This window comes from Colobus angolensis, unplaced genomic scaffold, assembly GCF_000951035.1.
Source record: "Colobus angolensis palliatus isolate OR3802 unplaced genomic scaffold, Cang.pa_1.0 Scaffold50, whole genome shotgun sequence".
NCBI classification, from domain to species: domain Eukaryota; kingdom Metazoa; phylum Chordata; class Mammalia; order Primates; family Cercopithecidae; genus Colobus; species Colobus angolensis.
Genome location: NW_012118488.1, coordinates 4,824,536 through 4,841,397, shown reverse-complemented (window position 1 = coordinate 4,841,397; position 16,862 = coordinate 4,824,536). Strand labels below are relative to the sequence as shown.

The 16,862-nt window shown below is 38.6% G+C and overlaps 1 protein-coding gene across 4 annotated transcripts in view; it reads right to left on the bottom strand.

The window, feature by feature from the left end:
• Nucleotides 1-3,615: 3,615 nt before the first annotated feature.
• Nucleotides 3,616-16,862, bottom strand: part of LUC7L3 (LUC7-like 3 (S. cerevisiae)) — a 34,062-nt gene continuing 20,815 nt past the window's right edge. Inside the window, exons 6-12 of one of the 4 annotated variants that reach the window (XM_011959971.1) lie at nt 16,009-16,113; nt 14,680-14,841; nt 13,499-13,782; nt 12,801-12,961; nt 8,887-9,027; nt 8,676-8,781; nt 3,616-7,347 (exon numbers count right to left, since the gene is read on the bottom strand). In XM_011959971.1, the coding sequence (XP_011815361.1) occupies nt 7,314-7,347; nt 8,676-8,781; nt 8,887-9,027; nt 12,801-12,961; nt 13,499-13,782; nt 14,680-14,841; nt 16,009-16,113 (993 nt within the window). In that variant the 3' untranslated portion in view covers nt 3,616-7,313. Of the gene's footprint in view, nt 9,028-12,800; nt 12,962-13,498; nt 13,783-14,679; nt 14,842-16,008; nt 16,114-16,862 lie in introns of all 4 variants that reach the window. The other 3 variants (XM_011959973.1, XM_011959970.1, XM_011959972.1) reach the window with 3 other exon arrangements.

Genomic DNA, 16,862 nt, shown 5'->3' with positions numbered 1-16,862 from the left:
AGTATTTTTAGTAGAGACGAGGTTTTGCCATGTTGGCCAGGTTGGTCTCGAACTCCTCACCTCAAGTGATCTGCCCGCCTCGGCCTCCTAAAGTGCTAGGTTTAAACTCCTGAAGTTTTTAGGACTCCTAAAGTCCTAAAAAAACTCCTAAACTCCTCACAGGTGTGAGCCACCGCATCTGTCCAAATATGTTTTAAATTTTATTTTTTAAGACGAGGTCTTGGCCAGGCACAGTGGCTCACATCTGTAATTCCAGTTACTCAGGAGGCTGAGGCAGGAGAATCGCTTGAACCTGGAAAGTAGAGGTTGCAATGAGCCTATATCGTGTCACTGCACTCCAGCCTGGGAGACAGAGTGAGTCTCCATTTCAAAAAAAAAAAAAAAAAAAGGACAAGGTCTCACTATGTTGGCCAGGCTGGTCTGGAACTCCTGGGCCCAAGTGATCCTCCCACCTCGGCCTCCCAGAGTGCTAGGATTACAGACGTGGCCACTATGCCCAGCCAATAACGATTAACACCTTTGAGGCTATTTTTAACATACCACTTCCAGAGCAGGCGAGGCACAGCACACACCACTGGTCTGTTAAATAAACTGAAAAACCAGCTGGTGCCTTCACATACGTCTAAAGTGAGCTGTCATCACATCCCATGCTACATTCCTCCCTAACACACTCCCTAGGATCCTTCCAGGTCAGCTTCCTTGCCAAATTCTAGTTAACAACTCTGCTTGCACCTTGTACAGGCTCATGCAATGGCTTGACCCTATCTACCCACTTTTATTCACACACACCACACTGTCACTTCTTTACATACCTGTTCCTCCTAGACCATGAAGTCATCTCTAATCCTTGTGGGAGAGGTATACATAAAATACCAAAACTCCTTATGGCCAAAGCATAATGTCTTACTTGCATCCCAGCACATGCCGTCAGCCCTGTTCCTTCAACTCCAATTTCTCAGTTCAGCTTTGATGAAGGGCAGTGGACACATAGGCAGCGCATCAAGATTTATCTTACCCAACTGTTCAAAACAGAGAAAAATGGTTCCAATAATAATAAGCGTGTCCTGTTTCATTCAGAAAATGTCATTTGAGACCATCTGCAACTTGCTCATTATTTGCGGCCTCCTGGAAGAAGGTGACAGAAGCACTTCAGCAGAGTGCAGCTCAGCGTCTAAACTGCATTTTTTTTTAACTTTTTGAGGCCAGGCAGTGGCTCACGCCTGTAATCCCAGAAGCTTGAGTTTAGCCTAAGCAACATAGCAAGACCCTATCTCCTTAAAAAAAACAACAACAACAACTTTAGGGGCACATATCACTGTTACCCAGGCTGGAGTGTGGTGGCATGATCTCGGCTCACTGTGCAACCTGTCTCGCAGGTTCAAGTGATTCTCAGGCCTCAGCCACCCAAGTAGATGGGATTATAGGCATGCATCACCATGCCCAGCTAATTTTTTAAAAAAAATTTTGACAAGGTTTTGTCATGTTGGCCAGGTTGGTTTCGAACTCCTGGCTTCATGTGATGTGCCCGCTTCAGTTTCCCAAAGTGCTGAAATTACAGGTGTGAGCCAATGCGCCCGGCCAAAACTCATTTTCTATAACACAAGTAAGTCTTAAGGCTGCAGATTATCAGTAAAACAAAATTTGAAAAGCTTCCAGAGTAATTTGATTAGTCTTCACCTCATGCATTGATTATAAAAAACTAATCCCTGAGTAAGGTGCAATTCCACTGATTTTATTTATTTATTTATTTAGAGACAGAGTCTTACTGTGTCACCGAGGCTGGAGTACAGTGGCGCGATCTTGGCTCACTGCAACCTCTGCCTCCTGGGTTCAAGTGATTCTCCTGCCTGTCTCCCAAGTAGCTGGGACTACAGGGGCCCGCCACCATGCCCAGTAATTTTTTTTTTTTGCATTTTCAGTAGAGATGGGGTTCCACTATGTTGACCAGACTGGTCTTGAACTCCTGACTTCGTGATCCACCCACCTCAGCCTCCCAAAGTGCTGGGATTACAAGCATGAGCCACCGCGCCCGGCCAATTCCACTGATTTTTAAAATGGCCTTAAGTGAAATTAATCAGGTACCAAAATGCCATCCTGAGAAGTCCCAGAACTATTTAGGTTGAAATATGAAATGACCTAGAATTCTTAGTTGTTCATAAACTCTGCACTTTTAATAGGGTGATTAGTAACTCACAGCCCTACCCCTTTCCACTCCTTCAGAAGTCCTATGTACAAGGAACCGCCCTGAGGGTGCCACTGCTGCAGTGAGGACAGATTCCATAGTGGAGGGGGCTGAAGCTGAACCTCGGTGTATCCAAAGTTATCAGCTACCTCCACAGCACATAGGAACACTCAGGGATGTGTGTTGGACGAACCCACAACCAAGCCCTATGCTCATACTGAGAGGATCCAAGTCTTACCTGGGGCATAGTTGAGGGGTAACAGGGCTACTGTGAACTGACGTACGGCCTTAGTTATATGAGCCTTATGAATCTGCAAGTGCAATTCAAATTTCAATCACTTTCCTCTTTTTAAAGAGTAAACATTTTTGTGTTCATGGTACCCCTACTAAAATTAGAACAAGGCCAAAGCAGCAGCCTCTCTGAAGTGACAATCTAACTTGGGCCAGGGAAAGGAGTACAGCACAGTCCAGCAGTTTTCCTTCCCAGAATGGCATAAATCTGAGAAAAGCTTCTTTGGAAGCTGCTTAGACAGGAAAACAAAAGCATCAGCTCCCTGGCTGGCAGACAAGTAGAAATTATGTTAAGATGAAAATAAGATACCACATAGGAAACATACATTTAGGTCTTGTTTCTAGCTTTTTTTTTTTTTTTTTTTTTTTGAGACGGAGTCTTGCTCTTGTCGCCGTTTCTAGCTTTTTAAGAACTACAATTAAGACCTCAATTTGAAGACTGAGCACAGTGGCTCATACCTGTAATCCCAGCACTTTGGGAGGCCAGGGTGGGCCTGATCATTTGAGGTCAGGAGTTTGAGACCAGCCTGGACAACATGGTGAAACCCTGTCTCTACTGAAAATACCAAAAAAAAAGAGCCAGGTGTGGTTGCACGCACCTGTAATCAATCCCAGCTACTTGGGAGGCTGAGGCATGAGAAGGCTTGAACCCTGGAGGCGGAGGTTGCAGTGAGCTGAGCTCGTGCCACTGCACTCCAGCCTGGGTGACAAGAGTGAGACTCTGTCTCAAACAAAATAAAACCTTAAATTGGGCACTCAAGAAACAGTATCTTTAAATTTGTCACTCACTGATGGTTACCTTTATGAAATACACTACAGCTTATATATCTATTAGTAACTACCTGCACCAAGACTTTTTCCCATTCTTTTTAAATTTTATTAAGAAATATCGTACATACAAAAGCACATAAACATACAGCTTAAAAAAGAAAATGCCCACAGGGCTTCAGAAATAGACCCTCACCAGTTCCTCTGAAGACCCCTCTCTGCCCTCATGATCACCTCTCCCTCCATCAGAACGGCTAACATTAAATGTTGTCTTAATCATTTTCTTTTATCATGTATTTGACAGCCTGTTTTTGACTTTCATTGAAATGGAACCATAGTGATGTATTCTTCTGACTTGCTTTTTTTGATCCTTCTGTTGTTGAGTTTTGTCCATGTTCACATATAGAGCTGCAGTTCAGTTTCACTTCTGTGGAATTCCACTGTTGGAATATACCACAGTATTTATCCAACACACTGTTGGTGGACACTTAGGGTCTTCCCAAGGTTTTTTCTTCTTTTCTTCCTATTACACACATTGCTTAAATCCATCCCCTGGTACACGTGTAAGAGTTTCTCTAGGGTATGTATCCAAGAGTGAATGGCTATGAGAGGTTATGGCACACCCACTTATGCCAAATTGTTTCCCATTTCTCAAAGTTGTTGTTCCTAAACATTCTTAAATCTGTTGACAAATGACCTATTTGGGATGGCTGAGGGGAAGAAATAGATCAGCTACAAAACTCTTCAATTTTTAAAATAGTAAATTCAAAATTCTGATACAACAATGAAAAATACATTTACTTCTCTGCTTTGGCTTACTTGAAATGTACTTTTTAAAACTACAGGTTCAACTTAAAAGTGCTGTCTCCTTTATCTCAAAATAAATGTTTGTAAATATTACCAGGTAAAAACAGCAAGACTCAGAAGATACGGGTATACCGTCATATATTTTGAAAGATTTATACATATATGTTTATATTTCCTCCCACCTCCCATCTCCCCACAAAGAAAACTACTTGGAAGAGTAACTGTTAACAGCAGCAAGCTCCTGCAGAGGAAAAACAGAGGGATAGGAGTAGTAGGAGACAGATCACTAAACACTTTTTTTCTTTTTAACCATGGGCAACATTACAATTATAACACAAAATTTCAAAAGTAGACCTGGGGTTCTTTCACAAACAACTAAAACATCCCTCAGGAAATCAAGCTTGAAAACCAACCCTGAATGAAGTCCCATCCCACAGAATTGTATACATAATAATAACTTCAAGTGTTTTATGTTTCATGCACATAACATGTTTAAAAACATATTCACATAGCCCATCGGCAATGCATTTTTAAAAACAGAATGGATGAGGGCTCAGAGAACTTCCACCATAAAAATGTTCAGTTCTTACAACTCTGAAAACTTTAATCAGAAGGTGGCTGAGCTCAACCAATATGTGGTCCAAGTGTTCTCAGACCTCGGAAATAAGGTTGGTTATCCTCTGTGACACTAACTATATTTAAGGAACCAGAATGCCTAAGGAGAGGGGGTAAAAATATCTGAGCTGAGCAATATGACTAGGTTATTATAAGCTCAAGATCAAGAAAACAAGAAGGATGTTTCAACCCAAAGTGAAAAATGCCTGGACTGTGTTTGAAGGGGAAAAAAAAGTGTTTTAACAAAAAGAAGCATGATATGTATCATCTCTACATTCCAGAGGAGAGGATGTCCTGAACAGCAGACTGGTCGGTGCTCTTGAAAGGCTCAATGGAAATTAAACTATTGGACCAGTGCTATATGGTTTGATGACTGACAAAAGTTTACCCAATTTGTTTTATACTAATTAACTGTTATTTAAGAGGTCTTTGTCTTTTAGAGATACATGCTGAATTATTTACAGATTAAATGGTGTGTCTGAGACTTGCTCGAAAATAATAGGGGACAGTGGATACAAATACAATCACTCATGAAGTATAAGAGTGGTCATAAGTCTTGCTGGTGATGAGTTAATAGAGGTTAATTATATTGTTCCTCTTTTGTGCATGTCTTTAAATTTCCAAAATAAAGTTGTTGGTTTTTTTTTAAGACCAACTGATTGCAGATTTCAAACTTCCCAAGCAATCTGATTAAAACTGGTTTGCTCCCCTTAAAGACTTTCCAAAGAGAAAATATATATTCACCAACTAATAACTTTTTGGTCTGCATGGCAGAAATGTTTGTTTCTTCTAGTGAACTGGTCTCAATACTGGATTCTTATGAGATGGTTAGCAAGAATCAGTTCCTCTTCAGCCACATCAATTTTGGGTATAAAATTCAACTTCTAGGTCTTCCTCCATAACTAAAGCCAGGCCTTAGTCATAGCTGCCCTGATGAGGCAGGTCCTCCTCCCACCGCCCCAAATCCCAGGTAACTTCAATAGTTACAATAGATCTAAGTGTCCATAAAGGAAGCCTTTTCATATGAGCTCATTTATTATACTTCATTTAAGTTAGATGTTGATTCTAGAGGAGACAGAGAACAAATCTTGTATTTTAATAACTTCCTAGATTTTTTAATACTTAGGGACAGAATATGGTTTAAAAACTATCATTTTAAGTCCTTTGCTACTACAACCACAATCCTGTCAAACTACACAAAGCAGTGCCTGGGAGCTATTTTTGTGTTTGTTAGATTTTACCTCCCATTTTATCTTAATCCTCATGTGAATCATCTCTTACAAATTCAGAGATAACCCACTCATCTATTGCTGCATCTCCAGGATCAGCTAGGGAGCCAGGAGGGCTCTGTCTCCACAGCATTTTTTCCAACAGAGCCTCTAAAGTGGGGGCTTCATTATTTTTCAAAGTTTGGTGGAAGAGATTTTAGTAAATTCTTTAACAATTCATTATGCTTATTAGAATCAACACAGTGTCTTAACAGTTAGGCACTGGACCATGAGACAGAGACCTAGCAACTCCATAAACATGAAGCCACAAGACCCTCCCTGGGTAAGTCATTTAACACACTCAGTTTCTTTACCTATAAACTGATAGCAGTATTTGAAAGTTATAAACCACAAGGAATTGCTATGATATATATGTGCGTGTGTATATACGTAGCTGGAGAGAATACTTTTACACAGTTGAAGAAGCTGGCTATAGAAAGAAACATGCTGCCAGTTTTCCTTGATGTGACACAAAAATAATCATTTAAGGGGGGGGGAACCCTTGCCATATATACTACACACCCTATACACAAGTACATTTATAAACTGACACGACCGGGTGAGAAGTAATCTTGATACAGGACTTAACAAAAACTAGCACTTGAATGCTTCTCTACATCATTATTTCATAGCTAGCTAGCTAAAGAGTGCTTGTCAGAAGGATACTTGGAATTTTCTACTAAAGTAATTTCTCAGGGATGTAAAAATATATTTTAGTTCACTGTACATCTTTGCTATTAAAAGCAAAATTCAAATTTATTCATAACCACCTAAAATTGAAGCACCATTATTTAAAACATTAGAAACTCTATAAAAATTAGTCTTAAACAGAACAAATTAGATAAAACTGTACACCAACACCTCTAGTGATAGTGTAACTCTTGTATTTAAAACAGGGGACTAGTTCAGAGTCAATAACTTTATTAGAAAAAGATTAATACTAAAACCTTTCAATGACAGAGACAATCAACTTTGTAACAGAAAGTCAGAGATACTTTATTTTTACTTCTAAATCCAAAGGCTAAGTAGAGCAGAGTTGTAAAAATGAAATCCCACTTAGTCTGATTCACACAAATACTAACGTTTAATCCTGTTTTCAAAGTCCGAGAATGAAAATTTGCAATTAAACACTGAGCAAGCCACATGTTTAAGTAATATTTCTTAAAAAGTCTTAAAGAAAAAAGTATGATACAGGACCTAAGTTTTCAGTGGCATATATACTATTAACACATGTTCTGAAATCTGGTAGGTCACATCAGTCCTGAATTAACTTTTAATAATAATAATAATAAAAAAACTAACTGAGCTTTATACTTTTTCTATGCCACTATAGCTTTCTTTCACCTCATTTTTTAAATGTCGATCTTCACTTTATGCCGTTCTCAGTATTCTTCCAAAAATCTTCGAACAGTAGTCCTACAACGCAAAATTTGGGGAAAAATGATAATTAGACAACATGTAAAAGGCCAATTTTTATGAGAAAGTGTTGGCCCAGTCACTAACTGCTAATTAACATGTGTATATGGAATGCTTGTATTCTTTTTAATTATCATCAGTGTGGTTCTTAAAGCCATGTGCCTGTGTATGCTTCCCTACGTGTGAATGACACAATCTTACATTGCTTTCCCAAACGGGGAATGCCATCAACAAATAAACTAATTGGTACTTCCTTTCATTAGGAATATTTTGTCCCACACTACTAGCCCACAGAATGAAGTTTACAGGTTTTAAGAACACTTACGGTACCTAACTTTTAATAGTTCTTAAAAAACCCAAATTCATTCTATATAGCGCAACAGTTCTTTGATTTCACAAATTGAAGGTGTCTGTCCTTGCTATTCATACTGCTGCTTTAAATGTATCAGCCAGTGAGTGACTATTCCTACATACCTATGGCTGACTGCAAATTCTCCTACACAGTAGGAAATATTAAGCACATACCTCTTATAGACTTGAGAATTGCATTGAGTGTAACAAGGCGAATAATATGAAGTGTTTATTGTATTTAAAATTCTTTAAAGATATCTAATTCTGGCCACCACTGCAGCCCTACATACAGTTGAAAAAAAATTCCATTCTGTTAACATTTGATAAGTTTTCACGCAATACACAAAAAAACCCCTCTGCACTTCTTGTAAAGAACAAAAAAGATACACAACAGTTAAGCGTAAAGATCACAGGCAATAGCATTCAAACATGGATGTGGGTAGAGAAAGGAGTACCTGGCATGAGTACCTGCTTAGTTTGACTGAATCCTTGATTTTTAATTTGGCTTTTCATGGGCCGCTCACAACACCAACGCTGTGTGAGGTATGGTAGTCAGCTGCAATAATTCATAAACCCTACACTTCCATCAATCCAATGCTACTGGCTCTCGAGTTACAGAACAAACTGCATTAGAATGCAAGGCAATAAAGCAAAAAACTAGAAACATCCTTGACAAAGAAATACTAGCAGTTTAATTAAAACAAAGTAGTCCAACATGTGCCTCCGAAATATTTTAAGTTGTTAAAGCATATGTCTCTGCCAATGTACCAACACAAGATGGACTTAATACCAAAAAGAAAAAAAACAGTTCAACCTTTTTATTAAAAAAAAAAAAGAAATGACAGCAAAATCCCTAAAAAAAGGATAATTAACTTTTCAATGGCGACTATATTACAAATGTGGGCGATAATTTCCAAAGAGGCACACTAATGGGGGGCACGAGTCTGCTACAAAATAGCTGAGACAAAACAATGTACCTCAAAATGTTTTGCAGGACTACACTGTCTTTTCCTTCAGAAGAGGCTTTTGTATGTCTTCTTACTCGGCTTAGTTCCATCTTCATCTGTGCATACTTACGCTGCACTGTCAAACAGTAACAAAAAGCCCTAATCAAAGTGAGAAACAATACACTTACCTCTGTCTGATCTGAGGTCTTATCAGATCAGTTTTAATTGGACTGAGTGTCACCTTCAGATTTAATGTCTTCACTGGTCCCATTGACCTCATTCTTAGTATCACTTTCCTTCGATTCAGTGTTTGTGTCTTCACTCTGCTTTTCTCGACTACCGGACTTCACACTACTTTTTTTATCATCAGATCCCCTCTTTTCTGCCATAAAAGAAGACATTGACCATGGATTTTAAAGTAAAATACAATAAAGACATGATTTTGAAAAAAAGTGAAACAACTGAGAGATGAGAGACAATCATTTCCCACAGACTGCAAGCAACAGTTTGGTGAATTTACCAAAGGGACAAAATTTGTAATATATGGGAGAGAAGGCAGAAGGGGAATTCAAGGAAGCAAAAGGTAAAATAGTGGGCAAATTCTCTCAATTGTTGAGAAGCTATGAAGCACATTGCAGAATATAATATTTAAGTAGATTTCATCGTGGGTAAAAAACATCAAAAAGCACAGGGAAAGGTATAAAAGACGGCATACAAAACTATGTTCACATGAGGTTCAATTATTAAGTTAGAAGGGTAAAAATGGTGACCCCAAAAGATGAAAAAAAGTTGAATGTTTATAACAGGCATGTTTTAAAAAATACAATTACATATTTTTAAACGCAAAAAAAAATGTGTATATATATATATTTGAATATCCAAGGATAAGCGTAATGAAAGAAAATGATCTTAAATCCCAATCTAAGCAACTGAACTTTTGTGCTTTGCTAAGAAAAGTCATATATATGCCATCTGAGAGTTGTTTTTCCAAAAAGAGAAATTAAAATTCAACTCAGCTGCAAATGAAGAATGAAAAAGGTAAACAACTTTTTCCTCTACTATTCTTTGGATGGGTAAGACCTCAGACTAGAGGTAAAAGTGGTACACAGAGCAAGCATAGTCTAGCCTTTTCGGTTCCAAGTATTCCCCCAACAAAAAATTTCTACAGAAAATGTTAAAGTCAACTAGAAACTTTCTGGAAAAATTACTTTTCTCCTTACTAAGAATAGCTGTTCTGGCAGAGTAGTTAATAAGACAAAAAGACATTTTAAGAGAAACAGAACCCTCTACATAGTTCCTGCACAGTTATGAAGACACAACACCAAATATCTAGGAGAGATGGTAATGAAAACAAAATATGGTATGGGAGGGGCACCCACTCAGAGAACTGAAGATCTTATGTAAAAGAGCGTATTTAGTCCATAACACCTGCAACATACACAAGTCATGTCCAAGTAGTTAAGTGCAAGACTTGCTTCATGTCTGTCTGTCCACTTGTAAGAACTGTGCCAGGACAGTGGGCTCTAACTGACCTTGTGGGAAAGTCCTCCCTTTGTGCCTTATGGGCTTCTCCGGTGCACAGGTAGCTTCAATGAGGAAGAGTCGTCTTGTTGTCCCGTAGAGGACTAGTAGTCAGTCCAATAATCTTATCTTCTGCCCTATGTAAATATGGTAGATCTTAATAGTCCTAAGGACATCCACAATTTGTGGTGGATTTTAGGGCTATAGATGAAAAAAGGAAACTCTCTTGACAAAGAGAGCACCTTACACTGGTTGCTGACAGCTTTGTGTGAGAAACCACTTTTCATTTGTGGAGTGAGATAAACTGCTTCTATCATAGCACCTGGAGTGATAAACTTGCTCTTTCTCATTTGCCATTATTAAATGCCCACTGTGGCTCAAACCTGGTTCCAAAGTCTAGATCTTCAGTCATTTATAAGAGTGCCTAGATGGCTACATGGTAGTTTCTTTTCTGTTTTTTTTTTTTTTTACATTTTTAATCCACCCATCTGCACACTGATTTTTAATTAATTAATTTTTACATAGCATCTTCAAAATGCCAATAAATTATATCACTTCTAAAAGAGATTCCAATGTTTAACTCTATCATAGCATACCCAATTATGGAAGACAAGCCTGATCCAGTTTTCTCGGTATCTTCTCTCTTTCCACCAAGTCTCACATGGAAAATCCCTGTCTGTTGCTAATCTAAACATAACTCAGCTTATTCTGCTTAAACAAAAGTTTTACTAGGGGCCAGGCATGGTGGCTTACACCTATAACCCCAGCACTTTAGGAAACTGAGGCAGGAGGATTGCTTGAACCCAGGAGATCAAGATCAGACTGGGCAACATGGCAAAACCCCATCTCTACATTCCCCCCCCGAAAAAGAAAAAAAAAATTAGCCAGGGATGGTAGTGTATACCTATAGTCCCAAGCACCCAGGAGGGTGAGGTGGGAGGATCACCTGGGCCACGGGGGTGGAGGCTGCAGTGAGCTGTGATCGTGCCACTGCACTCAGCCTGGATGACAGAGTAAGACCCTGTCTGAAAAAAACAACAAACAAAAAGCTTTACTAAATGTCATGTCATCATCATTACAATTTTAGGATTAAAGATAAGCAACTCTGGACATCTTTTCGCTCTATCCAGAAATTACACAAATATGCCTGTTTTGAGTCAGGCCAGTGTCATTTACTACTCAACTTTTGACTTCCAGTAGTTATGAAGGCTAGCTAGCTTTTATCCCTAAAAATCAACCCAACAATTTTAAGTGGCACAAATGATAACACAGAATAGAGCAACTAAAGCTAACAATAGGAAATGTAAAACTAAAAACTTTCTCAAGACAAATATTATTAATTTGACCTGACAGTCATACCTGGTTCTTGAGAGTTGACCTCTCAACCCAAAAATAAATTACACAGAAAGTCTTGCAAAAAGATTGGGTAAAACATTCTTAAATCTAATGTTAAATCAGTTAACCCACTGTAGCAATTGCCTTTTGATTCAGAGAAGCAAGTTCTCAACTTGAATGGCAAACACTAGCACGTCTGGCAGTAAGTTTTCAACATTTTCCCACATTACAGAAAAAGCCAATATATGTTAAATATTTCAGAAAAAGAGTGTGTGCTTATGTTAAGAAAATAAAAGCAGAGGCCAAAAAATATGTCCATGGTTTGTGCCGCTAGTTCTAGTTGAGTCTAGAGGAAAAACAAAAACAAAAAACCACGACAGTTCTACCGAAGGATATAATACACAACATATAAAAGACTAGTATAATAAACCTAATAGCAGCACGTATATTTATGCTGGTGATTAAACATGGAGACAGGTAGAATGAAATGAAACAAGGAGAGCTGAGAAAATCAGAAATAGGCCCCTTCTCTCATTCCTAAAACCATGCAAAGCACAACAGCTCATTCAATGCAAAATAAAAGACACTAAAACAATCTGGAGACCACAAAATTCAGAAAGGAGATCCTGATGGTTAACAGAATTATCTTCCAATAAAGGCTAAGTTAGATGAGAATATTTTTGTGAAAACATGCCACACAAAATTAAGAAGTCCATTAAAAGTGCTAATAGCACAGTACATCAGCTAATGGGATGCCACAAAAAAAAAAAAAGAAAAGAAAGAAAAAGAAAAAGAGGGAAAAAAGCATGTTGATCCCATTGAAAACATGGTTAAGATACATAAAAGCAATTCAACTTCTAGGGACTTAGATGTTAACTACTAACTTAAATGAATGCTACAAATGAAGACTAATGCAACAATGTACACTTACTTTATAAGACATATTATGAAACACTGCAGTGTGGAAAAAAAAAGGTAGCCAACAACCAAAGTAATATAATAAATCCTACGCCTAATAACCCTGAAAGTTAATATAATACTTAAAAGAATCTACATGAAAAACCTTCAGGTTATCAACTGAAAGATGCGGTTTAACATCAAAACACTAGATAAACTGTCATTTTCACAAATCTAAGTAGGAGAGGGGGAAAGAATGCCTGTCTTCTACTGAATGGCATTCCTCAAAGTGAAAAGGAGTATGTACGAAATGGATCTTTGCCTGCGTCTGGAGAAAAGTGAGTGGGGCGATTAGGGTGTGAAACCAGTTTCTTAATGAACTGAATTCTCATGTAAACTAACCTTTCTCCTTGGATTTTCTATCTTGTTCTCTGTCCCGACTTTTGCTCCTGTGCTTATATGACTTTCGATCCCGGCTTTTTGATCTTCTTCGATCCCGACTTCGAGATCTATGTTTTCTTTCTGATCGATCATGACTTCTGCTTCTTCGTCGATCTCTACTTCTTAATAATTTAAAACCAAAAGGCAACTTCAGCCAGTATTACAATGAGTAAAGGCCTTAAAGTAGATATTATTAATTAACAAGACTAAGCAAAACTTACCCTCTAAAACTATTTACATTAGAAATCTTAAGAACTAAAAATTATTGAAAATCTTTCTAAATTCATCTCCAACAGTGCTAAGATAGTTATCGTTGTGCTCTTTAAGACTCTTCTTCAATTTGTAGTTCTAATTAAAACAGTATGGCTGATTTCATATTTTATTTCTTGGAATGAGTAAGACAAGCACTTAAGAGACCATCAGGTACACTAACTGTAAAAAGATTGTGTGAAATTTCCTAGACAGGTGGGAAACAGCACAGAACTTGCCCCGAAAATGGAACTATTTTATTCACTGATTCTGCTCTCACAACCCATCCTATCACTTAAAAATGCTTAAGAGCTTCCCAACTACCATTCTGAGGAATAATACTAGTAATTATTACTGTTATTGCACACTTATTATGAGCTGGACATCAGTCTTAGGTGTTACATATATACCTGCTTCGCCTTCTTTCTCTACTTCGTGACCTTTTGTGGTCCCGAGACCTGCTGCATCTTCTGTCTGATGTTCGGCTCGAGTGTCTACTTCGTGAACGACTTCTCTTTCTTCTTTCTCTGTCACGAGCCCTTTCTTTTTCTCTTTCTTCCTCTTCCCTTCGTCTTTTCCTTTCTCTTTCTTCCCTTTCTCTCTCCCGTTCTTTTTCTCTTTCTTCTCTTTCTTGCTTCTCCTTTTTTAGACGCTCATCACGATCAGGTTCTTCGGTTCTTTTCCTTAACTTCTCCTAGAAAAATCAAGTTGGATTCTTGTACAAATGTAACTAACAATGGTCAACTAATGTGAAGTAATCTGTAGACCAACTTATGGAATTGATGCCCTTAAGGGAAATGTACACATTCCAAGGTCTTATTTGTCTACACAAGGTATTATTTATCTAAATCCTCAGGAATATTCTTCCCAAATTTCTGGCACTCGAGAGTGAAGAAAATCAAGTGCTTTCATAGTTCGATAAACAGCAAAAATTCACAGGAACTCACAATGCTTCAAATAATTACACATAGGAAAATATCAATGAGAGGGTCATATCTCCATTTAAGCCATATTAAAATACAGTTATTTTTATCTATAGCTAGTGATAGCTGAAAGCTGTAGCTATAGGTAAAATAATTTTTTTTAAATAGCTAAAATGTATCTTTAGAAGAAAGTTAACACTGGCCGAGTGCAGTGGCTCAATACTTTGGGAGGCTGAGGAGGGCGGATCACCTAAGGCAGGAGTTCAAGACCAGCCTGGCCAACAGGGCAAAACCCCATCTCTATTAAAAAAGTACAAAAATCAGGCGGGCATGGTAGTGTGTGCCTGTAATCCCAGCTACTCAGGAAGCTGAGGCATGAGAATTGCTTGAACCCCAGAGGTGGAGGTTGCAGTGAGATCATGCCACTGTACTCCAGCCTGGGTGACAAAGTGAGATTGTCTCAAAAACAAAACAAACAAACAAAAACACAAAACTTAGCCAGGCCTGGTGGCACATGCCTGTACTCCCAGCCACTCGGGAGGCTGGGGCATGAAAACTGCTTAAACCTGGGAGGTGGAGGTGGCAGTGAGCTATCACGTCATTGCACTATAGGTGACAGAGCAAGAATTTGCCTCAAAACAAACAAACAAACAAACAAAAAAACTTACTTTTAATTCTTCTACAGTAGCTTTAATTTTGGCATAGCCCATGTGTTGTTTTCCCATCAAATGGTCATCTACCCGGGACTGGGCATCTCCTACTATTAAAAAGGCTCCACACACTTCACAAACTTCCATTTGTTTTTCTTGTGCAGCAAAACTTTCAATTGTCTAAAATGATAAATCAGTTACAAGAACATCTGAGTTAGAGAAACAAATCTCAAGAAAGTACTCAACATTTAGAAAAGATTTCTAATGTGTGTGAATTGCTCTTTCCCATTTCCCCAAATCAGTAATACTGGGCTACAAGTGGTCAACTTTTAAAGAGGGACGTTTAAGGCAACAGCAACTAACTTGCTGAATCATCCAGAAAAAATGTTGAGACCCACTGTTCAATGTTCAACACCCACATTACCTTACAAAATTTAAACCACCTTTCAGAAAGCCACCTATTTTAGTATGAATTCATTCCTTGCTTAGGTTCAAGGGATATGATGTCCATACACAAAACTAATTAAGGAACTAAGCACACTGACTATAATCTGAACATATCCTACTCAATATGGAGGAACCAATGACCAATTATATTCTGCAATCAGTAGTATCTGAAACACATATATTCTATTCTTCAATTAAAAGAATTAGATATTTTAAGGGTGTATTAATTTTTAACAAAGATATAAGTATGTACTGGGCTGGGCGCGGTGGCTCAAGCCTGTAATCCCAGCACTTTGGGAGGCCGAGACGGGTGGATCACGAGGTCAGGAGATCGAGACCATCCTGGCTAACACGGTGAAACCCCGTCTCTACTAAAAATACAAAAAAGTAGCCGGGCGAGGTGGCGGGTGCCTGTAGTCCCAACTACTCCGGAGGCTGAGGCAGGAGAATGGCGTAAACCCGGGAGGCGGAGCTTGCAGTGAGCTGAGATCCGGCCACTGCACTCCAGTCTGGGTGACAGAGCGAGACTCCGCCTCAAAAAAAAAAAAAAAAAAAAAAGATATAAGTATGTACTAAGTAATTTATTACAACAAAAATGAAAATAAAACCAGGCTCATATGGAAATTTATGGTTTAAAGCAGTGATTGGCAAGCCAGGGAGGCCTTTTTCTAACATTTTATTGGGATACAACCACACCCATTTGTTTCTTATACTATCTAAAGTTGCTTGCATACTGCACAAAGGCAGAGCTTAGTAGTTGCCACAAACCTTGTGGCCTACAAATTGTGCTGACTCTAAGTTTAGAACATCAGAATAATTTTTAAAGGTTCTCAGATAAAAATGAGTTCCTACTAACTATTAACAGACAGGTGAGATAATGTGAATATAAGGTTTACTTACCGAGGTTGTGGACCTAAGCAGTTCTCTCTCTTCTTTTAATTGTTCAACTAATTTCATCATCCCCTGGGCTTCTTCTACTTTTCCTTCAGACCCTAATTCTTCAATCTTAGAAGAGTGGGGAAAAAAACAGTTAAGATTTCTTTCAAACCCAACTATTTCCTTTTTTCCCCATGGTTCATTAGTGGTTTTATCCATCTTTTTGTTTGGTTTTATTTACAAAAGCCTCTTTGGGTTTAATTCATCCTAGATTTTTTTTTTATACTTCAATAAAGTATAACTGATGTGTTAAGAAAAATACTTTCGGCCAGACGCGGTGCCTCATGCCTGTAATTCAAGCACTTTGGGAGGCCAAGGTGGGCAGATCACCTGAAGTCAGGAGTTCAAGACCAGCCTGGCCAACATGTTGAAATCCCATCTCTATTAAAAATACAAAAAAAAAAATTAGCCAGGCATGGTAGCGGGCACCTGTAATCCCAGTTACTGGGGAGACTGAGGCAGGAGAATCGCTTGAACCCAGAAGGTGGAGGCTGCAGTGAGCCAAGATCATGCCACTGCACTCCAGCCTGGGTGATGACATGAGACTCTGTCTCAAAAACAAAAGGAGAGAGAGAGACTGCGTCTCGCTATGTTGCCCAGGCTGGTCTTTAACTACTGAGCTCAAGCAATCCTCCCACCTCGGCCTCCCAAAGTGCTTGGATTACAGGTGTGAGCCACCCACTCTTTTCAGTACCTCCTCCAGCCTCAATCCCAAACACAATCCCCAGACAACCACAGATCTGTTTTCTGTCACTATAGGTAAATATGCGTTTTCCAAAATTTTATATAGAGCCAGAGTCTATATTCCTTTTTTGTCT